Genomic DNA, 27170 nt, shown 5'->3' on the forward strand with positions numbered 1-27170 from the left:
CTCCCTGAAGCAGCTGACAATGCCTAGCATCCCTCCTCCTTGAAACTCCTTCCCTAGCTACTATGTCTATGGGTTGCAGTCAAAGACGTTTAAAACCTCTTGCTTTAATGTGGAAGGTGACATCCTAAATCAAGATCAAGAAAACCAGATAAGGGGAAGTTTTAGGGATTAACAATCAAGCATGCCCTGAGATTCCTAATTGTCTCTTTGTATCTCTAAAGAGCTAATAGGAATCTAATTTGATGGTTTTAGCTTTTATATCTTATGACTAATGTACAATCAACTGTCTGTTTTGTCTAACTATCGGTTTAGCCAGAATTCCTTTTGTAACTACATCAACCTATGGCTCTGTTATAAATTAAATTTATTTCTTGGTTTTTTGCATCAGTGAATAGAGTTAAACTGTAACATAGAAATAATTCTTAATATTAAAAAAAGGCACTCATTCTTATCTTTAGAAAAACAATTCTGCTCTCAGAATGATGGGATTAGTTTCACTGATAAAATTTTGGGTTTTAAGTGTTAGTCCAGTTTTCAGTATCTCTGATATCTACACAATTAAATACAGGTTTATTTAGTCTTTTGACAAAGACATTGGTTGGATTTTTTTTTTAAGAAATTCTTGTGAAGCAGAAAATTGACTCAATGTAGATTTTTCACTCCATTACACATATTAAACTACATTCATTTGGGTGATGGAAGGAGGTGAAAAGAAATGGAGAGGTGTGGGGGAAGAGGTCAATAAGGTTATAAATTTCAAATTACAAAGAGACAATAGAATATTACCAACCCTTTATTGGCAGAGAAATGAAGAGTCTTACTCATGCCCTTGAAAACGGAGGGTAGGGTTGCCAGTGAATGTCAAGAGTAATTCTCCTCCAAATGGAGGTGAGTGGTTCTAGATGAGACTTGAAAGTGGTGTGAAAATGATGCAACCCTAAACAATCCAGTGAAGAGAACCAGATTCCTACACATACACACACACACACACACACACAGAGCAGAATTTAGAGTTAAACTGACCTGGGTTCAAAACCCAGTTCACTCAACTACTAACTATGATCTTGGGCAAATCATTTAACCTCAGTAAGTTAGTATCCTCATCTGTTAGTAACTTGGGAAGATAATTAAATAACAAACTTCTCAAGGTTGTTATTAGGTGTAATTAAGGCAATTTCTATAAAGTGTTCATAGGGCAATGTAGTAAGTACTAGTTCAATATTACGATCGCATTAGATTCCTAGGGCTGCCCTAACAAAGTACCACAAATTGGGTGGCTTAGAACAACAGAAATGTATTATCTCACAGTTCTGGAGGCTGAAAGTCTTAAATCAAGGTGTTTAACAGGCCATAATCCCTCTGAAACCTGTACGGGGAGGATCTTTCCTCTTCCAGCTTCTGGAAGGCCCAGACATTCCTTGGCTTGTGGCAGCATCATTCCTATTTTCACATGGTGTTCTCCCTATGTCTCTTCACACAGTCTTTCCTCTGGGCATGTCTGTCTCTGTATCCAAATGTCCCCTTTTTATAAGGACACCAGTCATATTGGATGAGGGCCCACCCTAACGATCTCATTTTAACTTGATTACCTCTATAAAGACCTTGTTTCCAAATAAGGTCACATCCTGAGGGACTGAGAGTTAGCACTTGAAATTATCTTTTCAAGGGGAACACTATTCATCCATAACAATTATCTACTAAACTATATTGCTAGAAATATTTTGCAAGAGATAGGTTAGTAAATAAAATACTTTAAAATTGTAGAATGTCCTTCTCTAGTGTTCATTTTCTATTTCTTTTTGTTTTTAACAGAAGAAATACTTGGTCTTTTTCTTGTAATGACTTTGGCCCAAACTTAGTGAGTTTCCTGCTCTCAGCTGAATCCGGAATGAATGGGTGTTGACTTCTCTGTCATCTTATGGTTTTCTGGTCTTGAGGAAAGAAAACTGCCACAGGCCTATGCAGCCAGGCCTGCAAAAGTATAAGCCACAGAAAAAGAGCATGTACCTCTACTCAGAGCTGTTTGTTAGTTATACAACAACCTCAATTTCCCTCATCACAACAGAAAGAGAACGGCTCTTCAACGGAATTTAAATGACTGTAAATTACATACTTATTAATCAAAATGAATTCTTTCCAGCCAATTTTTTTCCCTAAATGTTTTTAAAAAGTAATATGGACATTTTGTTGTCCAGTTTTCTCTGCCATGACCCTGATTCTAACCCCACTTTCATCATGCAAAATAATACTCAAACACTACACATTCATTTCTACTTCTTCATATGCTTTACAAAATGGCATATATTTTTGCCCAAAACTGGAACATGTTTTGAAGGTTTGATCTCCTAACAGCGCAGTCATGGATACACCTATAAAAGGCTTCAAATTAGGTAACATAAGAAATAAAAATAGGGATATTGGAGGATAACATGCAGGCCAGTAGGGCATACAGTACCTAAATTTTTTTTCAGGGCTGTATTGATCCACTTTTATTCAAATGCATCAACGACCTCCTCTAACAGAACCATGTAGCAGAGGAAAAAAAGGTTTATATGCCAATGTGAAGGAGGAGAAGAATGCAAATAGAGAGGAGGAATGAATTAAGTATTTTACAATGTAACAAAATGAAATTTCAGGCACTAAATTTTTGCCCTCTAGAAAATGCTAGCCAAATGTAATTCTTGAAAGTCAAAAAGAAAACAAAAAAAAAAAGGAATACAAGTGTATACCTACCTCTCTTTTCACCATAGAAGTGATCATGAAAATGTAATTATAAATCAAGCCCTGATACAGCAAACCACACTTTCCCTCTGACTGCATTAAATAATTCAGAAATGATTTAACTTTTAATTTGTCTTCAGTGGTAGTCATTTCTCATTTTAACTATAGTTTGTCTTTACCTCAGTTTTCTCAAGTAGTTAGTGACCTCAAAACAGAAAATTATACACACTAGGGAGACACTTCTGAAAGAAACTGCTATTTTCAGATGTAGCCCCAGTTGAGGGCCTGCAGTTCTGCTAATGGGCAGCAGTAATGGATCAAGACCACAAGGTGGCACTATAGGCAATGGGCTTTTGGTGCTTATTTTGATCAGCATCTACTCTAAAAATTGATCCAGTCTAAGTGGCTGTAAAGAAAACTGAAAAACTCTGAGACTGCAATGCAGAATGGAGATGAGGAAAGATCACATAAATGGAAAGGCAGCAGCTATAATCCTTATATAGAAAACACACTCCAGGTCTTCTACTACTCGTAGGAAGCCACTTTAAAGACCCCTATTATTTACAGTGATGAATTAGTTACCTACAAAATAAAACATAAATCCATGAGAGTTTTGTTATTTGATGGACTAAAGGAAACTTTTTCATATGTTCTGGGTTGCTTAATCTTCTTTATTTTGAAATACATGGCACCAGTGAATTCACAGTTAGACTGCAAGACAGACAGAAAACTAAGAATTATTAGTTCATTAGTTATACTCATAACATAAACAAGTTTAGTCATAAAGTCTATGTAATCTGATTGTTTCAGTCAACTAAGCAAGGTAACTGACATTGACAGTTTAGGAAAGTAACCTTCCAGATAAAGAATTCTGAAGCTGATAAGGGACAAAGCCAATTCCCAAAGTAGTGCCAATTAATAAAACAAACTAGTAACATATCTTCTTTTCAACGCACTGGTACTCATATTTCCTTCTAAGAAATTCTCACTTCTTAGCAGCTATCAATCAATACCAAAATGACTATCTCTTGCTATGCAATTGTTGGAGGGCTTGGAATTTACATAAAAATTTGAAATGTGCCAATTACTTAAAAAGACCTACTATAATTTGAGAGTATCTTAATACTATGCTGATTTTACATTGATGCTGAATGGAAGAGCTAAAATGATGCATAGCAAAAATGCATGAAATTGCTTGCTTATCTAAACAGATTGTAACAGGGCAAATAAAAAGTTAGATAATCCATATATAAAACTCTAGAAATAATAATTTTCTCATGAAATCAATAGCATATTGCTGAAGGTTTTTATGAATGGCACATGTACACTTTTTTAAATTTAAATATAATTGACATATAACATTATATTAGTTTCAAGTTTATAACATAATGAATTGATATTTGTATATATTGTATGTACAGTTTTAACTGAGCCAAAGCAAACACAAAACGAAAGCAAATATAGGTCATACTAGTATCTCCTTCAAGCATTTTCAAATTATGGAGTTTTATTCTTTATGATTTTATTCTTCATTCTACACTAACTTGCACCTACTTATGTTTCAGTCTCCGATTAAGTCATAAGCTCCTTATACTCAGTAAAGTATCTTCTAATTTTTAAGTCCCCCACAGTGATAATAATAATAATAAAATAAAGGCTATCATTTGTTAAGTTCTTATTAGATGCTAGGTATTGTGATAAGTAGCTATCATTTTATATTAACCCCACCAAAAAATCCCATGAGATTAGTACTAATGCTCTCTTTGTTAATAAAGAAGAAACAAAGGTATAGGTTAATTTACCAAGTTTACATAACTACCAAGAAGCAGAGCCAAGAATTTTAAATCCAAGAATACTTTTCGCCAAAGCCCCTGGCTCGCTTTGCAGAGCAGAGGTAGGAGCACGGTGGTTAATGGCACATTGCCTGAGGGCTATCTGGCTCCCAAGCTGACTGACTTTATGGTCTTGGCACATTACTTAGGCATTCCTTGTTCCAATTTAGTTGTTATTATACCACCCAGCAGTTCATAAAGTAGAAATTCAAAAACTCTTATTAAGAACCTTCCAACTTCTCTCAGCTACCTCCAAACTGCACAAATAAACCCTTTAGTGAAACATACTCCAGTTGCTCTAATAGACCAATAAATCCACTGGCATTTGACATAACTGAAAGAAGGTGCATATTTGATTTTCAAGTGGTCCTCAATGGCTTCTAATAGGTGACACTGTGCTCTGACTATTAGCATTTCAGTTTATTACAGTCAAAATAGTGCTTTCTTCCTTCAACAAATCTACTAAAATGTCTAAATGTTAAGCAGAGTTGGCAAGTGAAATGAATAGTGTAGATGAACAGTAAACCTTATTGGGAAAATAATAATCTGGAGTACTGAATTTTAACATTACTAAACCTTATTGAAGGGTGCCTGTGGTTTACCTCCAGCTTCGTTTCACTTAATCTGTGTGTTGCTTTCATCTACCAAATATCCATTGCCTTCTGGGAGTACTGGGAAATCTGATTTGAGCTAAAATTAAATAAGGCAGGGAACACAGAAGCAGAACAGAAGTTACTATCATTTTCTGGCAACTCATTTAAACCAAAACAATCAGTAAGGAATAATATTCTCTTCTCATTTTCAAAGGCATTTTAGGCATTCAGCTGCCATATTCAGAGGAATTCATTAATTAGTGGCATAGGAGGCAATGCAATGTAGTAGAAAGAACTCTGAACTCAATGTTAAGAAATGTTGAGCTTAATCCAAACTCTGCCATTAACCAGCTGTGTCCCACTGGACAAGTCACTTCTCCTATCTGCCTCAGTTTCCTGTTCTGTAAAATAAGAGGACTTCTGTTCTTGAACTTTAAAATTTTAAGAATTGGTGCAGTGCAAAGACAAAAATATTTATCTAGGTAGGATCCCAGGAGTTCTATAAAATGCTACATGAAGAGCCAAAGTAATGTCCAGGTACTTCGGTGTGCTTCCTTAAAGTTTAGACATTATGTTGGAGAAGGGAGGAGTTACCCTAAAAAACAGGAGCCAGAGTGATCTTTGACAAAAACCCTTTGATCTAGAACAAGTTTTCTCAAACAAGAGATTGCCAAACTATTTCAAGTAGCGGGGAAAATATAGTAAAGGAAAAAGAGACCCTAACTTTATGCATCCCTTTTTTTGTCCTAAACTAGGGTAAGATTAACCCTACCCTGTTGCATGCAACTACAGACACAGAAAGGAATAGAAAATGAGAGCACTGAACTATCATGTCCCTGGGGGTAAGCACACACCTGCTATCATTTTCCACATTGAGACATTCAGGGAAGTGGGGATTCCAGCTCCTACTGTCAGGCTAGTACACTCTTGACTCCCTTCTCCTCTCCTCAGCTGTGTCTTTCTTTCCTGCTGCAGCATCAGCCTGGAGGAGCCATAGAACCAGACAGAGTGGAAGACAAGCAGAAGCATCTCTGGGAGAGGAAAAGGTGATGCCGGACTGTAGCCTTTTACAGCCCCTATGGGCTTGCTCTGCCCACTACAGGCCGTGCTTCATGAATGGGGTGTACATTCTGTGTTCACTCTCTTAGACACAGTATGGAAAGGGATTAAGGAGCTGGTTCCAGTCCTAATTCCACCACTGAGTAGTTGTTTATCTTACACTCTGAGCCTGGGTTTCCTCTTCTTAAAAATGGGGATTATAATACCTTACTAGATTGCGCTACCATTGCTGCTACAGCTGCAGCTAATAACAAAGGATAAAAAACAAACATGGAGGCCTGATATAATATGGAGACTTGAGGAATGTCTGAGTTGTGGGCCCACGTCTGAGCAATGTCTGGCAGCCTGGACTTGTCAGGAGTCCACTTACATGAGACACAGAGCAGCCGCTTGGGAAGTAACTCCTCCTAAGGGAAGAGAAGGGCAGGCCTATAAGCTTAGCCCTGTGACAGCGCCTTAATTGTCAGAGGGGAGGGGGTGATTAGTAGGATATACTGTTTATTGATCAGAATTGTGACTGACCGGCCTCCATATGCTTATGTTTGATTCCTAAACATAAAGAAAGATATGGGCAAAATCTGCAAAGCTGGTTACATTTAAGGGATGAAAGTTCTTCACTCCTAGGTTAATGGTAGTTTCCAGCCATGATGGAGTGTCCTATAGGAGGCAGCCTAGCTGTAGCCATTTAGGAGTATTAGCTTTATGAGGCTCAGAATTTTTAAAGAAAAGAGACTTGTTTGTGAGCACAGGTCAACCATCACCCTGAGGCTTCCCAGAAGTAAGTGGAAGGGCCTGAAGGGGTTGATGTATCAAGGGCAGCTGAAAGATAGAAAAATATGATTTGTTACTACAGTAGAAGCTCTCTTAATAACCTCCTCTTAAGCCACTTGCAGCATAAATTGATGACTTCTGCAAAAATACTGACCTATCTATGACATGCTGCAAGGTTGTGGTTAGGAAACCAGTACTCTTGCATATGCCCACCCCTACTAGCTGAACATGTTTGCTTACCAAGTGTCAACTCTATTTGTTCCCAAACCTGTTTATGTAGTTGTTACCGTAAGTTCAGATATGTGTTTTTTATTACACAAACCAAGAAAATAGGCAAAAAGAGTTGCTTTATTTTTTTTCTAGGAAAATTAGGTTGAAATCCAGAGAGTCTGATAAAATTGCGTCATCAAAAAGAAAGAGCTCTCAAGTTAGACATGGGTAAAATAATTGTTAAAAATTGGAGAAAATTCATAAAAGCCTAGAAGAAGTCCAAATTTCTTCAGAAGCACGTTTTTACTCTGGCTCCATTTTATTTTTTTTTTTATTTTATTCATGTATTTTTGGTGAGAAAGATTTGCCCTGAGCTAACATCCATTGCCAATCTTCCTCTTTTTTTGTTTCTTTGCTTGAGGAAGATTAGCTGTGAGCTGACATCTGTGCCGGTCGTCCTCTATTTTTTGTATGTGGGATGCATCCACAATATGGCTGATGAGTGGAGCAGATCCACGGCCAGGATTCGAACCCACAAACCCGGGCTGCCAAAGTGGAGCACGCAGAACTTTAACCACTCGGCCACAAGGCTGGCCCCTCTAGCTCCATTTTAAATCATACTAAATTATCAATTACAGGTAAAGCGTTACGGGGTGGTTTATGTAAGGAAAATAAAGTTACTAGATCCATAAAGAAAACACTTGCCCAACAAGGAGAGATTGTCCAATGAATACACATCAATAGTTTTAATTAAAACAAGATGTTTAAAATGTATATGTAGAATTTTGAAATAATTCACTATTTTAATGAATTTTGGGCCTAATTAACCAATCACCAGTCCTGATCAGATAAGATAAGAGGACTTCTTCTATGTTATCGGGACCCTATTTTTGACCTAATCTAGCACAGTCACATCTTCCAGGTTTTACAGAGTACACAGTAACTTGAAAATAACACTTATTTTACTCAAAGAACTGTAGTTGGATAACTGCTTCAACTCTTGGAAATTAAGATGTTAACTCTGAAAATTGGATATAATATTTAGTGTCCAGTTTTTTCCAACAAACATTCCTGAAATTACATCTTTCTGTATTTTTGCAAACAGAGGCAGATTCACCAATGGATGTCTGCTCACATAGTAAAATCTCAAAGATTCCTTGAAGACCCTCTGTCCCCTAAGTATACTCCCCACCAGCTTGCAGGTGTCTACAACACTATAGTTGATCCCATTTTTTTTATTGCTGTCTGAGAGCAGTTTTTCCTACAATCAGAATTGAAGACCAGAGAACCCTCTAACCCTCCATGGGGAAAAGGGCCTCAGCAAATCCATTTCATACTCCCAGTATGTAAGAGGGAAAAGGGCAAAGAGCAAAGGGCCTCGGAATGTCTATTATATACTCCCAGTGTCCTAATGCTTGATAAAGTCAAGTATTTTCCCAAGCATCCAACTACCATGGAATGATTTATGGAATCACTATTCTGAGGAAGATGATTAGTGAAATGTTTACTTGTTTGAACCACATTTTCCTTATCTCTAAGTGGGGATAATGGTACATTCCAAACGGGGTAGTCACATAAGATAAAGATACTACATACGAAGGTGTCTAATATAGTGAGCCACTTCATAAATGCTGGTTTCACGTCCCTGCATGAGTTATTTTTTCTCATCATAAATAAACAGATGTTTTATTAAACTGTTAGATGAATAGAGAATAGACTGTTGTCTCTGGCATTATTTTATTTGGAAACAAATATTCTATATGTGACTATTACCTTAAAAAGATGGAGTCTACGACATTCCTATGGAACTTGAGAAGAAATTTCTCTGTTGTGTTTTAATTTTTATCATTTATTATTTGTTTTTATTTTTTGCTTGATACTTTGTGTTATGACAGATAGAACCAGGCAATATTCTTTTACTAGCTTTTCACTGACTCTAGAACATTCCCTCAGAGAAGGCTTTCTTAAGTTAATGCTTTCTCCTCCATTGTCACAGTCCGTTCGTTAAAAGTTGACCAGCTGTGTAAAATAAAGTCAGTGAGAAGAATGACTACAAACATAATTTCTAGTGAGTTATGCATGAGAAGTCACCAGGTGCCAACACTGCCACACACCAAATCTTGAGAGGCAATGTTTTTTCATCTCTTGGAAGTTTTGTGAGAATCTTCACTCTAAAACTCTAACTAATGAAAGCAAACCACGTCTGGAGCCATAAACAAAACTTTCACCTTTAGTCTTCTAAGATTATTTCAGAAGTTCAGGAATGCCACCCAAACTGAGCCTTCGGGAGTCACTTCTCAATGCCCCCATGGCTCCACCTGACCTTGTGGCTGGATCCACCCTGTGAAACTTCTCAAAGAAGTTTGCTTCTACTACATAAAGGAGCACATGCTACCATCCTCCACCCTGGAACTTCAATGGCTTCCTTAAATTTAATATTCTGAGATGCCATAAACAAAATGCATCCATTCTATTATTCCTTTCTAAACTCCGTAGAGTTAAAACAAAGCCCTCTCTACCTTTATATTTCCAGACCAAAGAGCTGGCTGGCTTCTCGGGCATGCAACCTGGGTGATCACACAGCATCCTGTGCTTAGAAGAGTCCCGAGCTCAGTTTCATGCTCTACTGAACAAGGGGCCTGACATTTTCATTTTGCCCTGGGGTCCTACAAATTATGTAGCCTGCCCTGCTACAGAGGCTGAATTGTCTAGGTCCATTCTCACGTGGTAGCCCATTTTCTCTTCACTGTCTGTGACTCTGGGATTCAGGCAAGAATTAATGCTGGAAGAATGAATGCTAGAGCTGAGCTGGGGTTCACAGAGAGCAGCTGTGGAAAGCCTGTTCCTATGACAAGTGTATGGGCAGCAAGAGATGGACACTGAAATTAGAGCCTCTGAAACCTTCTTAAGGTCTTCTGTAGCCCCATTATTTTTTCCTTGCTCCAAATTAACCAGAGAATTCTAGATGCACCAAGGTTAGTGTGTTACCTGTACATAAAAATATGTCCCTTCTGCTTGCAAAACTTCAGTATGACATCTCAGAGAGGACAGCAAAGTAAGCTTGCTGCTGAACTCTGGTGAGCTCAGTCTGATTCAGTCGTTGGGCACAGCATTCTGTTAAGCGGTCCTCAATACCCATTGTACAGGCTAAAGCAATCAATAGCCTTAGTGCCTCTATTACGTCAGAATATACATAAGAATGACAAGATGAGCAATTCACTCTGCTTCAAGAAAGATAAGCAATTCAATAGAGATGTGGAATGCTGTTTCCTAAAGCAGTATCAATTCTTGACGTGGTTATGAGGAAGTTATTTGTCATAGCACAGAATGAATGAACTTCAGAGGAATCTGCCCAGGGCTAAATCCTCCTGTCGCACCCTGAGGCAAGCTACAAATAAGAAAGGAAAGGAAGGCTCATTTCCTCTGTAAGCAAAGGACATTTTTCCTGTGAATTCCTTTATGCACAAGTAGGGATTTATGCCATTTACACAGTGGGGAAATGGATCCACTAACTGATCTGCTAGGGTCAAAATCCTAATAATTATACTTAAGCATTGTAAAGTTTCTTATTATAGTTGATAAATTTCTCCATGTTGAGAGACAGCAGCTTTCCTGGTTGGCAGGTCACAAACTGTTTTATTTCCTGAGTAGTGTTACTCATTCTGTTCATTCTCAGTGGGTCACTGCTTCTGGTCTGAAATTCCTTTGCTTAGGAGCATCAGTCCAAATACCAGGAGGGCACTGTAATTCTCCAACCCCACCCCATGCCAGAAAGATAGGGTGGATCAATGACACATTATAGTCAAGACTGAAGGCAGTCAGAGATTACCATCATATCCTTGCAGCTTGAAGTCCTTATATTTCCCAAAATCTGCATTGCAAAACAAACAAACAAACAAAAAACCTTTGAGAATTCCCAGTTCATCACCTCATCTGGCCATGAGACTTTTATTCATGTCCCAGTATATCCCATCAGTTGTCTCAAATCCTTTAAGGAATGAGAGGGAGAAGGAGGGAGGGAAGGAGGGGAGAGAGAGAGAGAATTGACTGTGTGACATTTTGATCCAACCTAAAACATACGCTACTACAGTATCAGCATATATATTTTATATATATGTGTATAGCAAATAAAAAATAAGCAAAACTACATTCTTTCTCTGGTCAATCTCACCCTGGCACCAATGAAGATAGGTGGCGTTGGGGTGAAGTTAACGTAGTACAAACTATATATGGTTAGTAGTCATGCACTCATCTCAAAAGGAAACATGAATTATCCCAATCAAATAGCTGCTTAGTCAATGAGAACTCACTTGCACCTTGAATTTTCTGCATCTCAGATGTTGCAATTCCACCTCTATTGTCACAATAGTGACACTCACTTACTTTTGCCTTTTTATAATGTAGTTGATCAATAACAGAACTTACAATTTTTACTTAAAAAATTTATAGCAGTAATTTTCAGAGCTACAAATTCCTAGAGGGACAGTTTGAAAAAATATTTAAAATATAATATAGTTTTATATTTGGAAATGGAAATATATATACTGTTTCCATAAAACAAACTGCAGAAAGTCTCATTGGACAGCATCTTCGTGGCTGGTCACGGTAGGGCTCTTGTAGATTCTTAGGAAGGCATGAGTTTTGGGGGTTTTTTTTGCTTTTTGGTGAGGAAGATTGACCCTGAGCTAACATCTGTGCCAATCTTCCTCTATTTTGTATATGGGATGCTGCCACAGCATGGCTTGATGAGCAGTGTGTAGGTCCGCACCCAGGATCCAAACCTGTGAACCCTGGGCCACTGAAGCAGAGCACACGAACTTAACCACTATGCCACTGGGGCAGACCCCTGCATGAGTTTTTAAATGTTGCAAAACACCTATCTAAAGGAAGAACATTATCTTCTTCCTGTACATTTCCTGAATTTCCCTTTTAATTTGGTATGTATTAGAGAGGGTGGGAAGGACATTTGGGCCATAATAAAATCTCTAGTTCTCAGCTTCAGACGGCACAAGGGACCCTAATTAAGTTTCTAACTCTTCTCTAAATAACACACTTATAGTAAAACTCATGTATAATAATGCTTTTGGGGGTGTATCTGATAACCCCTTGGAGACTTCCCAATTATAATAGACTAAACAATATTTTACTATTTTTCTAACTCTAAACTAATATGCCTAACATAATCTTGTTAAAAATAGTATGAACAAAGTTATAGATCAAACTCATTTACTAAGTGATAACTGCACCCAACAATATATCAAAACAATAACCAAACAGGATTCATCCCAGAAATAAAAGCAATACAAACCCAAAGTTAACAAGTTTCCAACCAGTATGTAAATTAACAAATTGGAAAGTAAAAATTGCCCAGAACTAGTATGGGGATTAAGGTTGGAACAAGATTCTAGGGTGTCTGCTGGCTTTAATTCCATGAAAATGCCTGCATCAAAAACACTTGAGTCAAAATGTTCTATGCAGATAGATGGTAAAGACAAGTTACTAAAACATGCCTACCATTCACACCAGGTTCCTCTCCAATAAACATCTGCCACCTACTTACTCTTAACCCATCTCCACCAACATTGCTATTTCGTATAGTTCTTAAGAGTACATTCCAGATAGCACTTTATTCCAGTGGTTCATTTTAAATACATTGTGTTAACTACCAAAGATCAATGATCACCAGCAGATAGTTAAATATTTAATTGTAGCTCTCTTCTAAGGTTCTTGAACCAAGCAGGCTACTGACTTACATAACAAATTTTGACGATTCCTCAGTTTGACATAATATAACCTTGATCTATCCAAATATCAGCTTAAGAGAATCAGAACTATGCCAGCCTAGAATCTCACCTTGGCATTTTGACGTGATTCCAGCATGACTGAGACTGTCACAGAACATGACAATATTTACTTTATTTCAATACTGGCTGGAGAACAGAGAGTCTTTTTTTTATCTTTTCATTCTCAAATCTTGTGGCTGAAGTGTATAGGTGATTCTCCACAAATCCTTTTTATTGTGGAAACAGAAACATTGTAGACTCCAGCATCTGTGAGAAGACAGGCATGGAAGAACTTGGGAGACACATTCCACCACTGACACACGAACTGCTTCTCATACTCCTCAAGCAGGATTTTCTACCCATAAAATGGGGCTCTGTGGTGCTGTCCACCAAACCACAGAGTTGAATGGGACCACCACTGTTATCTGGCCCTCTGCCAATAGGCAGTCAAACATCTGCAAGGTATAGAGTAAGGCCCAGGGACACCAGAGTTTAAAGACACAGATTCAACTCTCAGCTTTGTCTTTTTCTAATTGTGTAACCTGGAGTAAATCTTTTAAAATCTCTGAACCTCTTTTTTTTTTTTTTTTTTTTTGCTGTAAAATGAGAGTTTGAACAAAACAATTTCTGAAGTATCTTTGCTTTCTATGATTTTCATACATTCAGAGCAGATGGTTCTTAACAATTTTCCAGGAGGACTGATCAGATAAGATTTTTTGTCACCTTTATCTCTTTAACAAGCTCATTGTGCATCACACATGAAGAACTGTGATTTCATTGTTATGATCTTCCTTTCCCTTCTGATTGGTTAGCTGTATATTCTGGCATAGTCAATGGCATCATTTCTACACTTAACCCATGGATACTCTTTGCTTTGAGCTCTCCTCTTTTTAAGTAATGGGAATAGTCAATGCACTGTTCACAAAAACGACAGGCCAGGCAGAAGGAGAGGGAAGAACACTGACCTCCCAATTCCACCTTTAACTTCTTACTGGACAAGACAGACTGCAGTTACCTCACCTATCATAAAAAATTTAACGATTGTCTTACCTATCTCATAAGCATATTTACAGAATCATATGAGTTAACGTATGTGTGAATGTGCACATGTAAATTGTGATATCATTATGATTGATGCTTCCAATAGCTTCTACTATAATAAATGTAATGAGCTGTATACATGGTATGTATTCTACCATCTTCCAGTTGACTGTCTTTCTAAATATAGCACCAGACCCACAGGTCTATCTGTTGGATGAGCTCCTGGCCTTCAGAGCCCATAACAAGTGCAGTGCGAACATTTTACATCATTGAACCATGAAGAGCAGAGAGTATTTTTCCAAAGTATTTTTCTGGGAATAATTATGAAGGATCATCTTCCAGGTGAATGGCTGTGACCTTGTACTTCCAGCACAAATAGAACAGTGTTTTATATACTGGTCCTAGTGAAGATGTAATTTCAAGAAGGAGGATGACTTATTATTCTGTGCATGGCAGGAGGAACAATAACCCTTGCTTAACCCAATGATCTGTGCATAATCTTCCCCCTGGCAACAATTTGAAGACAAGAAAAGAAGAAGCAGTTTGGTTTCAAGTTTTCTTTTACTTAAGAAATCCAAGCTGCAGATCAGAGGTTTGCCATAATTTGTACAGTTTTGTTGTTTTTAACTGGATGGGTCTTTAAAGCATAAAGCAATGGAAAGATCTATGGCAACAAGCCACAAGCATCAAGATCAAATCTTAAAACAACAGACATCTGGATCTACAGCAAAATGAATTTGCTTTCAGTCTCAAAGACATAATTATTCCTGTCACCCTGTCTCACAGGCTAAAAGAATAAGAACAGTAAAACCTTCATCTTGTCTCATGATTATCCTAATCATGAAGATATCATGTCAAACTACTGAGTTGAGATTTTAAAATAAATTTAGAGTCAAACATTGAAAAGGAGCAATGGTCACTTCAAGGTCCATCAAGATTGTGATTCTCTGTCTTCATGACAGGGGAGAATAATTCAAGGATTATTTTGAAGCCTCATCCTAGGTTTGGAAATAGAAAGTTGGACAAAATACCTAGAAGAAATTTCAATTATATTAAACTACAAGTACCATTGAGAAATAATGACAAACAAAATTGATGTCAGTATTAAATGGTTCACAAAATTAATCAGAAACACGTTTTTTTTAAGAGACAGAAAGAAAACAGATACGGATAGGTTTTTGGAAATGAAGTATACCAAAAAACAAGGCACTGAAGACAGAGTTAAGACTTCCCAGATGCTATGGTGGACACAATTAGTGCTATTAAACACTGGCGGCACCTTTAAAGAAAAGGCATTGACTTCCCAGTCACTTATTATATGCTATAGACAGCAATTCTTCTAAAACACCAAACATACTTTTCAGATGAACAAAGCATGTTTTGGTCTTCTGATGGTGTCAATTAATTCTAGTGAGAATCATTCTAAATTCTCTCTAGTGAGAGAGTTTCATTATTACATTTTAGTTTCATTTAAACCCTTTTCAAGAACTGTGTCTAATAGACTTTCAGAGCATCTCTGGGCAGCTCTAACTTACATAACCTCATTTTTCAAAACTGTTCATTACTTTCTCCCCCTCTTAACATGCTCTCACTCCAGCTCAGGGCCTCCCTGCGGGGACTTTGCTGCCTGCTTTGGTAATATAGTAGAGCCTACCTTTGAGACTTTTTCTCGTTTCTAAATGGAGTGTGCAGAATGTGAAAGGGGTGGGGGCAATGCTCCTTAATGTTGTTGATTGGCAATGGAATCAGAATCTGCCAGTGAAAATAGTCTACAATCATATCTAGCCAGGATATTATCCAGGGCACATGTGGGAGAAATGAAATGAAATAATGGAAAATGACAAAAAGAAATGGTTTCATTTCTACCTCCAATACAGGAAAGAAGAAAAAGAAAAAAGAAATATCTAAGTAAATTTTAAAAATCAATATATTGTTAAAATAAAAACTACAAAGCATGCTACAAAATCATCTTATATTCTATTTGAAATTCTCCAACAAGGACTATAATGTAGCTTCATTTAAGCAGCATACTCCATAATTTTGCTAAACATAGAAAAAAACCCTCTAAGTAGGTTGCAGGGTAATTTACACTAGAACACCTTACTTCTCTGCCCAGTGAAATTGAACACCGATTTGCAAATTCTGACTTGAAGCACAACTTCTTAAAGCAAAAGAAAGCTACAGTTAGACTGATTGTCACCTCCTTTTCATCCTCAGGAGGAAAAAAATACATTAAAAACCACAAATTTAAAATGTCTTGTTAATTGTCAGTGAAAACACAAAGATGAAATACAAGGAAAATATTAAATCATCTGCTTCATAGTTGTATATGTTCAAAGCCATCAATTATTTTTTTAATAATTCCTAACTCTTTACCCTGTTAGTCTTGCTATTTTTCTTACAGACATAAAGCTCAAACTTGGTTACGGATATTTATGAAAGGCTGAAATGCCATCAGGCAATGTAATTTAAAAATAATGTTTTATTCAGTCACACACTCTCCCCAAATTTATTAAATATGTAGAATCTCAAATTGTATTTAACCACCTATACATGTGCATCAGGTACAACATGATCTATGTATGTGGTCACGAGTCCCTGAAGTGAGGATAACACAACAGAAAAATCATGGACACCCATCAAGCATCCCCATGTGCCATGAGGAGACGGACAGGCGGAGACAATACCCAGCTTTGTCACGTACAAGCCAAGTGATCCTGGACACATTATTAAAACCTCTCACATTCAGTTTTCCCATCCATAAGATGAGGGTGATAATAATTACCCACAAAGTTGTTGGTAATTAAATGAGATAACCATGCAAAGCAACTATTACAGAACAGGCACTTAATAAATGGTTTCTATTATTTTCTATTTTTCTCACTTGAGAAGAAAAACAAACACTGAGAGACACTGCATACTCTTTTGATGTCTATAATTTGCTTTAAGTTCTTTAGCAAAGATAATGTGAAATTATGTATGCATGTGGAGGGGGGTAGGTCTCTTATGCCATCAAAGAGCAGACAGCTGCCCTATCAAGAATTTACCCTCCAGGAGTAATCAGAAAGCCATATTCCAAATGTGGCTATGACAAGTGCTCCAGAGAGCTCTACCTGCCAGCAATAGTGAGGGGCTTTGCCAATGTTAGAAATTTCACTGGTGAAATTTGTAGCTTGTCAATCAGCACAATGGAATATAGATATAGACTTTAATTACTGCGATTAGTGGTATTCAAGATATGTATATCGGTAATAATATTCTAGAGACACCCCTAACCCTTGTATTAATAAGGTATAAAAATCTGGGAAGTTCAAACTTGTATCCTTAGGATAGACTATGACGCTGTCCAATCCTGCCTTTGGGTCAAAGGATTCTGGTTGCCCGATGGCCACCACAAGAGCAGCCAGATTCTGCTTCTGAAATGTTTTGAGGGCATATTTAGATTGCCTGAAACAAAGAGAGCTTGGATTTCATGAAGCTTACTGCCCAGAGCGTCTGAACTATTTGACCTGATTTGCCAATGAATTTTTGTTTAAATAAATGTCTTTATATGCAGTAGAATTTGGTCTGAGACTTGCTTTCATTAAAAGCAAGCAACAAATTGATAGGATAGTCAGTAGTCAACTCTTATCTACTTCAAACTTTTTGGCAGCTATTATGATGTACCTAGGAGCTATTGTGAACAACCTAGTAGTTATGTGTGATCAAATTGGCTTAGGTCAGTTGCATCATGCTAGTCTTTTTTTTCTAGTTAAAAAAATACATTTTAACTTAGACCAATGGTTAATTAATTCCTTGTGCAATGTATTCATACCCAGAATAAATCAGAGGAGTGGAAATAAAATGAAATTAGAAATCAAGGCAATGCAATTTTAAAAAATTATAATATCGAAGCTGGTAAAGGTTCAGTGAGTTAATATACTACTATTGGCATTACAATTTTCTGGAGAGAAAATGGGTGAAATTTATCAAGAGTCTTAAAAATAAATGTTCCACCAATAAGTACAAGAAAAGATGCTCAACATCATTAACCATAAGGATAAGGCATATCAAAACCACAATGAAATGAAACCACTATGAAATACCACTTCATACCCACCAGGATGACTAATTGGCAAGGAAGTGGAGAAACTGGAACACTCAAAAATTGCTGGTGGAAATGTAAAATAGGGCAGCCACTTTGGAAAAGTCTGATAGTTCCTCAAAAGGTTAAACATTAGAGTTACCATATGACCCAGTAATTCCACTCCCAGGTATATTGCCAAGAAAAATTAAAACATATGTTCACACAAAAACTTGTATGCAAATGTTCATAGCAGCATTATTCGTTGTAGTCAAGAAGTGTAAACAACCCAAATAATCATCAACTGATAAATAAAACATGGTATATCCATATAATGAAATCATATTCAGCCACAAAAAGAAATGAAGTAGTACTGATACATGCTACAACATGGATGAACCTTGAAAATGTTCTGCTAAGTGAAAGAAGCCAGTCATAAAGGACCACATATTGTATGATTCCATTTATTTGAACTGCCTAAAATAAGCAAATCCATAGAGACAGGAAGTAAATTGGTAAGTAAATTGGACTGAGAGAGCTGAGGGTAAATGGAGAGTGACCACTAATGAGTGTGGGGTTTCTTTTGGGGTGATGAAAATGTCTTAAATTGTGTGTGGTGAAAATGTTTTAAATAGAGTGTGGCGATGATTACACATCTCCACAAATACACTAAAAACCATTGAATTTATACTTTAAATAGATGAATTGTAAGGTATGTGAATTATATTTCATTAAGCCTGTTATACAAAAACTAATGTTCAAACTCCTTGACCCAGTAATCCTAAGCATCAGTTTGGACCACAAGAAATTACCAATATTTTTGACCTACAAAACAGCAATTTAATATAGCTATCCTAAGATGTGGTCCAAGATTTATTTATAAAGAAGGTCATTAATTGTAATTTTATTATAACATGATTTTGAAAACAACCTAAATGGTGAAGAATAAAATAAATAAATAAACTATGTATAACTACACGGTAGCATATAATGCAAACATATAAATTGCATCCTTGAAGAACTGTTTAAAGCATGATAAAATACCATGTATATTCTATGATGCAAATTTGGAAATACATCTTTATTTATAGGTAAAAATAAATAAATATAAAGAATACACCAAGAATATTAACAGTATTATCTCTGAACATTGGGATTATGGGTGATTTTTTGTTTTCCCTTTTTTTTTTGTACTTTGCAAATTTTCTATAACAAGCTTATATTACCTCTACAATTAGGAAATAATCTTATCATAAAAGGAAGGGAAAATAAACCCAGAAAGATAGCCAAATATACTTGTAATTCTACTAAAATCCATTTTTAATAAAAAAAGAATTTGACTTAAGTTTTCAAAATTCCAATTCAACTATTTCAGTATTCTCAGGTGAAAAGAAGCAAACTTGCTGTTTTATTCAGATAACACTAAGCTAGTTATTCAAAGAAAACACTTATCTGTCTCAATTTGAAATTTCCAGTAAACAAGAATCCACAACACCCTGTTCTAGTTCTTTAATAATAATTTTTCCTGCCAACAAATGCTTATTGTTTCTAATCTGTGATTGCAGATTATTCTCCCTCGTCCAAGCCCTGTATAAATCAGAGATACAATTTATAAGACAGTTTTTTGTCATCTCGCGCTTTAGACGGGGCTCGACTAAAAGACTATTTCATGACCTGCCAGCTATTCAAAGCTGTGGATGTACTAGTCCCTGAAAATGAGAATGCACCAAACTCCTCTCAGCCCCTGACCTTTTCCTGCCCGCTGCCCCAGAGTCCTGTCTGTCCAGTACTATCTATCTACAGCCCAGCTGTGTCAGGTTCAGAAGGTCAAGTCTCTTAACTTCCCCGTCCAGGTGATGGTAAATTGATAATGTGATCACAGCCTGATATTCGTGAGAAGATGCAGCACAAAGATGCTTGATGTGAATCTAATAAAAAGACAACACTTTCTTGTACTTCACATTTGGTGCTTGAGGCAGCCTAGAGGGACCCACGACTCACGTGAATGCCTGGAGTTTAGAGGAAAAGAGAAAGACATTCAGTCAGAGTCTGCCACAATTTATCATAGTTATCTGAGAGAGCTTTGGATCAAATCTTGTTCCCTAGTGAAAGACGCTATTTTATGTGAGCGCTTTTGATATTGCCTCAACCTAATTAAGCATATGAATAAAAGCTACAGAAAAAAAAATTGTTGAATTATCTAAATTATAAAAATTATATATCTAATCACTACTTGAGGTTATGCTTTCTACTTGTATATTTGCTCTGTTTATTGTGTGTTTTTACCACAGGAATGTAAACTCTAAGAGGGCAGGAACTTTTGTCTGTCTTATTCAGCGGTTTAACCCCAGCACTTGGAACAATGCCTCAAACATAGTAATGTCTACTAAGTTGAAACGCAGTAAGTAGTGAATGAACCAATGGTTCTTCCACACAATGGAATACTATTTAGCCATTAAGAATGATGCTCAGGTCAATGATCACTCAAAATCCTCCCCATTCTGCATTGTAACAGTTACAGCCCTGTAACTTATTTAGTTCATTTATTTTGTGTTCCTGCTATTTCATGTTTCTGCTAAATGCAAACTACCTTACTAGGTTCTGCAAAGTAGACGGGAAGAGATGGAAGGATCCTTCATCTAAACACTTATCATTTCCTTGGTAACTCTTAGAAACAAAAAAAGAGAGGCTAAGGAAGCAGGAAATTACAAATGCCAGCATATCAGTCATCTGAGGACACTGGAACTTTTGGCAGGGGCCTGAAAATCTGCACGCATACAAAGCATTATCTGCATCTGGAACATAAAACACACTATGTAGGTATTGCCCTTTATTTTTGTCATTGCTGTTATTGATTTTTTTTTTTAATTCTTGAATATTTGGTCATTATATATTTTCTCAGTGAATGGTTAGTCAAAATCCAACTGCAATCACTGGGGACATCTGAAAAAAAATGTTGAACTATAAAAAATTAGGAACCACTGTTAAGGACAAACAATAATCACTTTTGGAATAGTGCCTACTTAAGTCTGAGATGACAGGATTTTACTTCAGCCTTGAGAGAGGGTGAAGAAGAGGAGAACTTCGCGCAGTTAGATAAGAATATAAGTAAAGGTGTGGGAGGGGAAGCACAGGACCAAAGCAGGGGCAGAGTGATGCATTTCTGTTGAGTCTTACCCCCTAAGCTGGGCCCTGGCGGGCAGCCTGGCCTTCCAACTCCAAAGTTAGACTCTGCCTAAGCAAGAGTCTTTAACCTGAGTTCTGACAGGACTGTGTTGGTAACAGTTTTCTTGTAAATCTCACTTGTTTTTGAACCTCTCAGTCAGCTATAGTCCAGGGAACACATAGAACATGAACAAATGTGTCTCTGAAGCTCTTGTAGTTTCACAGCAATTAATGGGATCCGGGTAACAGTCATTAAAAGGCAAATAGTGCAGCGACTAGACATTTTAAATGTAGATAAAGCATGACAATGAACGAGTTACAAGATTCAATCCAAATTTTTCCAGGACTGAAATCTTATTGATCAAATGTAATTTGAAATCATGAGCCATCTGCCAGGACTTTTGAAATCTTTTTGCCAAACACTCATTTTTAATTATAATTTTATTGCAACTGGTTTGAAAATTTAACTTAATTTCAATATAGCCAGAAAAGGGGAAAAAATGAGATGTAAACACAAAGGCTACTTCTTACAATTAGTTAATTCACTGCTCGTTTAGCATTTGAGTATCTAAAAGACAATGGAGTGTTAACAGAAAACAAACTTGCCTGGCAGAGCTGTTGTAATACCACTAGCCTTATACATAACAAGCTTTTTTTTTTTTAAATTACTTTTTGAAAAGTACCTTTGTGTAGAAACTAACTCTTCAGAAGATGACAGAAGAAGCCTGTCCATCTTTGCTCCTATTAAGCTGATTTTATTAAACAGACTAGTTGTTTGGGGATTGGTTATTATGGTAGAACTAGAGTTTTCAGCTGTCTGAGGGCTTTCAAATTAAAAAAAAAAATTAATCCTATGTCAGTCAAATCCTATGCAAGTCACACATCTGTGAGCTGCATTCAGTCTTCTGGGACCACCAATTTGTCAACCCTATCAGCATGAGGTACTCAACATCCCTCCTCCTCACAAAAAGGAACTTTAATACCTTTTGTGCCCTTGACATCTCACCAGGATCCTAAACATTAGCCTTCACACAATCAGGAACAGCTTAAAGATGTAAGGCCAAGAGCTTATCAAATCCCCCCGTTATCTGGTTGTGAGTCTCAGACCTGTTGCAAATAACAAAACTCCAGCTTCTGTGAGACTTATTAGCATTATCCATGCACCATCCTCAACATCAATTGGCAGGGCAGCGTTACCCATAACAAGCTCCTGGAACATGGCCAGTCTCATGACAGCCAAGCTCAATTGGCTGCATTCCAGCTTTGCAGGGAGTCTGAACATGTCCACATGAAGAATATTCAGCAGAGTAGCTGAAACTCTGAATTATTAGCTGAAGACAGGTGACCACAGGCTAAAGAAACCCTATAGAGATTAGCTAAAGAACTTCAAGCCACAACTGTTTATATGTTGGCTGTTGGAAAGTAACTGCAATAGACATATTATTCTTTATGCAACACTGCAATAAGAAATGGCTCCTTTGGGGCTGAGGTACATGCAACCTGGGAAGGGTATGTAAGAGTCTGCGCTCATTTCCGTATCCCAGGTTTCATTCTGGCGTGCCCATACATCTTAATAGATCATAAATGTTTGTTCCCATCCAGGTCTCATTATTTTATTTACAAAATAATACCTCCCTTTACAAATTAATTGGTTGCAAGGAGTCTAATCATACAGCCTAAATCAGTTAGCTTATACCTATCACTGAAAATGAGAACATTTGCTACAAACACATGAAGAGAACCAGGAAATTCTAATCCTCAGTTTGGTATGGTCTGCTTTTGTGTGCACTTGCAATGTGAATTACCAAACTAGGAATTTGTCAGTATGTAACTTAAATTATTAATATGTGCATATGGCAGACTATATTTCACACAAAGCTCTAACTACTGCTGATAAAATTATTGCTAATTATGCAAGAACTTTAAAGAGCATGATGATTTTAAAGTCATTAAAATGGAAGTTTTCAGGCAGAGGCTGGTTGACCATCTGTCAGGTAAAGATTCCTGCATTGGATGAGGGCAGAGTTGGTAGGAAATGGACTCGATGACCTTTCCAGGCTCAACTATTCAACTATTACATAGTACACCATAGCCACCGAGACATAGGTATAGAATTTTCAAGAAACACAATATGATCCTATACACAGTTATATTAGATAAAGAAATAGCCCGGAAATGAATATGCCACATTTAATTTTTAATTTACCTCAGGCAAATAATTTACTGACTTTCATATTGCAAAATGTTTTGGAATTATACCAAACATAACACAGCTAATAGTCTCCAGAAGTTGACATTTTAGGATATCAGGACATACGATTATTGCAAAATGTGCAATAAATTTACCACTACCCATATGAACGATGACATAGCAGTTATGTATATAAAGTAAAATAACAAATAGAGTTCAAATTATTTTAGTTTGGCTGTTAAATAGACGGTGAGATGTCATGAAGCTCATTTACTGATAAGTGCTACCCGAAGCCCTTTACATCTATTATCCATTTTACTCCTCACAACAACCCTGTCATGGAGGTTCTGGGGCTAAGAGGGATTGAGCCACCTGCTTAAGGCCACTCAGCTAGTCAGCAGCAGGGCAAAGACTTGAACCAGCCTTGGAGGCTGTCTGATCCGGAGACCCATACTCAACACTAACCACTGGGCTTCCATTTCCCTTCCTTCTTTCCTTACTTATAGGTAACACTGAAACTTCTGTTGCTAGAATTTATTCTGGTGAATGTGGGAGGAGATTGTCTGAAGCCTGCCTGGCAGACAAAGGAAAACTAATTTGAGTTTTAAAATGTGAACTGAACAAAGTTGGCAGGGTTCTGAGAAAAGAGGTCTATGCCTGCTGCTACCATTGTCAATGGGTTCAATATTCCCAAAAGCTCTCTGATAACTTGGAATGAGAGCTATAAAACTTTTCTTGCCCTTTGACTCAGTAATTTCAGTCTTTGGAATATGCCCCAAGGAAATAACACAAAAGGAAAAGGTAATTTGTTCAAGATGCTCATACAGGGGCTATTTGTATTACTGAAAAACTGGAAACAACTCAAATGTTCAGTAATATAATAGGACAATGACTAAGCAAACTAGGTTCTGTAAAAAAAGAAAAAGAAGAAAACTTTATAATCCCTAAAAATGGCAAAGGTAGACTACATTCACATGTGGACATATGTGTAAAAATAACTTTACACTAAAAAGTAGAATACAAATTAGTATAAGCCTAACCTTGTACAGCCAAGTAAAACAATACGTGCATTAACAATCACACAAGAGAACTGTGAATTTAGAAAGAAGTATATCCCCCATTTCATTGTTGAAACTCCAACAGTGGAAGGTTACCAGGGATATAGATAGTGGTTAGTAAAAACTTATGGACTTAAATTATACAGAGGTAATTTTTCAACTGAGACCCTGCTGTATCTCACACATAGTATGCTGTCAGTAAAAGCTAATCTTTTACGAGGACTTAGTGTGTGCTGGGTACTCTTCCAGGTTCTTTCCTTGTATTCTCTCATTTAATCCCCCTATGGCCCTATGAGATAAGTATTATTATTATCATCTGTCTTCTAAGGGGAGGTAATTGGAGCACAGAGAAGCTAAGAAACTTGCCCTAGGTTACAAAGGCCATGGCAGACATGGAATTTCAACCCAGTTAGACTCATCATATGGCCTGTATGCAGCCATTATGCCACAGTGTCTTGTTTGGAAGTATCTAGACCTTGTTCTTTCCCATTAACCATTTCCAGATTTTGTTTTCTGCTTTACTTTTTCTTCACTCCTGTTAGTTTACAATATATATAGAATCCTTGCAGGAAAGAACAATAACCAGATACAGAAGTTGAGATAAAATACTCTCCATGAAGCGTCGCCTGCGTGAACACAATCTACCTGCCCTAACTGGTAAGGCTTCTTCCAAGAAGTGAGACTAGACTGGGTTTTTTTAATTAGGTGAGGTAATTGTAGAGGCTAGAAGACAAAATGCTACTGTGGGCACATGGGATAATTGCAGAGGAGAAAAATATAACATTTGGAGCAAGGAAATACTCAAATGAGGTGGTGGTTCCTTATCCCTTGAGGTTGGTTACAGAATTAGTAAGAAATCATCTGAGGTCCTATCATGCTCTAAGAGTTTATAAAACTGTTTTGGGATTTAGGCTGTTCAAATGCCACTATAGAAATCACCTCAATAAAGGACTCTCTTCACTTAAAAGTCTTGTTTCCTTATAATCATATTTTATATTGACCTTTTGTACCAGAAAATTTGCATTAATTTCATGCATTAGTAATTAGCACTGGCAAATAGCAACCCCACATCCAGAAGGTTAAATTATAAAGTGCTTTTTTTAATCAAATAGGAGTAAGGCAGTCATCAAACTTAAACAAACTAACTTGAAATTTGCTTTTACCACAAATCTTATAAATATTCCACCAGATCCTATTCAACATGAAGCAAGAACTTTAGGTCTCTGATGAGTCTTTCTTTTAACACAGCTGGTGAATAAACTACTGGTGAAAGAACTGAAAATTTCAAAGCAAAAAGTACATCACCTCTACCAAGGTCAACTGCTCTTCAGGGACAAAAATACTGTTCTTTTTATTAGCAATTTGGAATAACAATTAAATAACATTCATTTTATTGAGATTTTTATATAATAACTGAGAAAACAATTCTTCATAGTAGTGCTGAGTTTCTGAAACAGTAACTTTCCTATCTCCCCTTGGGCTATGCGTGGTGGTGGTGCGATCCTCAATTAAAAAGCTTACTTATAAGGAAGATAAAGACCAGAGAATAATAAGAATACTACTGAGGATTTCAATAAAAAGTAAGCTAAAAAAAATTTAAAGTAATTATTGTCAATTATATAACATTCTATGAAATATCAGAAAACTCCCATTATATTTTGCATTACATGAGAAAAAGCTCTGTGATTCATGAATAGGCTAATCCAACAGTTGTTCACGTAATTCCTTTTCCTTTTCAGGGAGAATAGCAATCAATCAAGAAGGAACGTACAAGTCACGAAAGGCATGAAATCTTACTTTTTCATCATCTTCAGTAAATGGAGCACCTTCAGGAATCTTATTTATCGCTTGAGCCACACCGATAATCTCACCATCACTGCTTCGGATAGGCATACACAATAGTGATTTTGTCTTGTATCCAGTTAGCTTGTCAATTTCATCATTGAATCTTCTATCCTAAAAATAAGACAGAGAGGGCATTAACTCAAGTACACTGTCGTCAGGGAGAAGGAGACAGAAGCGTATTTCTGCATATGATAACTTATCACTGGGAACTTTACCCCACGGATTTTTAAACAACAATAACAGATTTGATTTCATGTTGAATTAACCAAAGGAACATAAACGATAATAAATCACCACCATAGTTGTTAACCATGGTAAATGGAGAGAGAAAGTTTAAACCTGTCTATAATAGCATAACAAAATTGGGGAAGGGGCAAGTGTTTTTAGCGGAACTCCACATTATGCTATTTATTGGAATATGTTATTTCACATAGACAACTGGCTATGACATATCATATAAGAAAAATACATAATAAATACACATTAAGCAGTATAAAAAATATGCAGAAAAGCAATACTTTACTTCTGGTCAAAATGATCCTGTGAAAAAAGAACCTATGAGCCCACAGTGGTACCTTAAAAATACTCTAAAAAAAAGTGTGGTGGGGAGGGAAGAGATAAAAGGCTTCTTTATAGAATTTAGCTAAAAAAATGTAGAAAGAATGATAAAATTACAGAATATCTATTTTTTGCAACTACCAATAAATGGATTCAAGCAAGGATCATCAGTAAATACTAATATCACTGGGTGAAGTGTTGTTGCTAAATAGGATACTCACATCATCTCAAAGTGCCACCCCAAAGATGCCTTATTAAATTCAAAGAGAAAGTGATGTCT

General features: G+C 36.8%; 1 protein-coding gene across 1 annotated transcript in view; it reads right to left on the minus strand.

Moving 5' to 3' along the window:
* The window catches only part of PDE11A (phosphodiesterase 11A), a 385868-nt gene that overhangs the window by 295585 nt on the left and 63113 nt on the right, over positions 1 to 27170 (minus strand). The window contains exon 2 of the mRNA XM_046659861.1: positions 26285 to 26443. Coding sequence (XP_046515817.1) covers positions 26285 to 26443 — 159 coding nt within the window. The remainder of the gene's footprint in view (positions 1 to 26284; positions 26444 to 27170) is intronic.

Source organism: Equus quagga, chromosome 4 (genome assembly GCF_021613505.1).
Source record: "Equus quagga isolate Etosha38 chromosome 4, UCLA_HA_Equagga_1.0, whole genome shotgun sequence".
NCBI classification, from domain to species: Eukaryota; Metazoa; Chordata; class Mammalia; order Perissodactyla; family Equidae; genus Equus; species Equus quagga.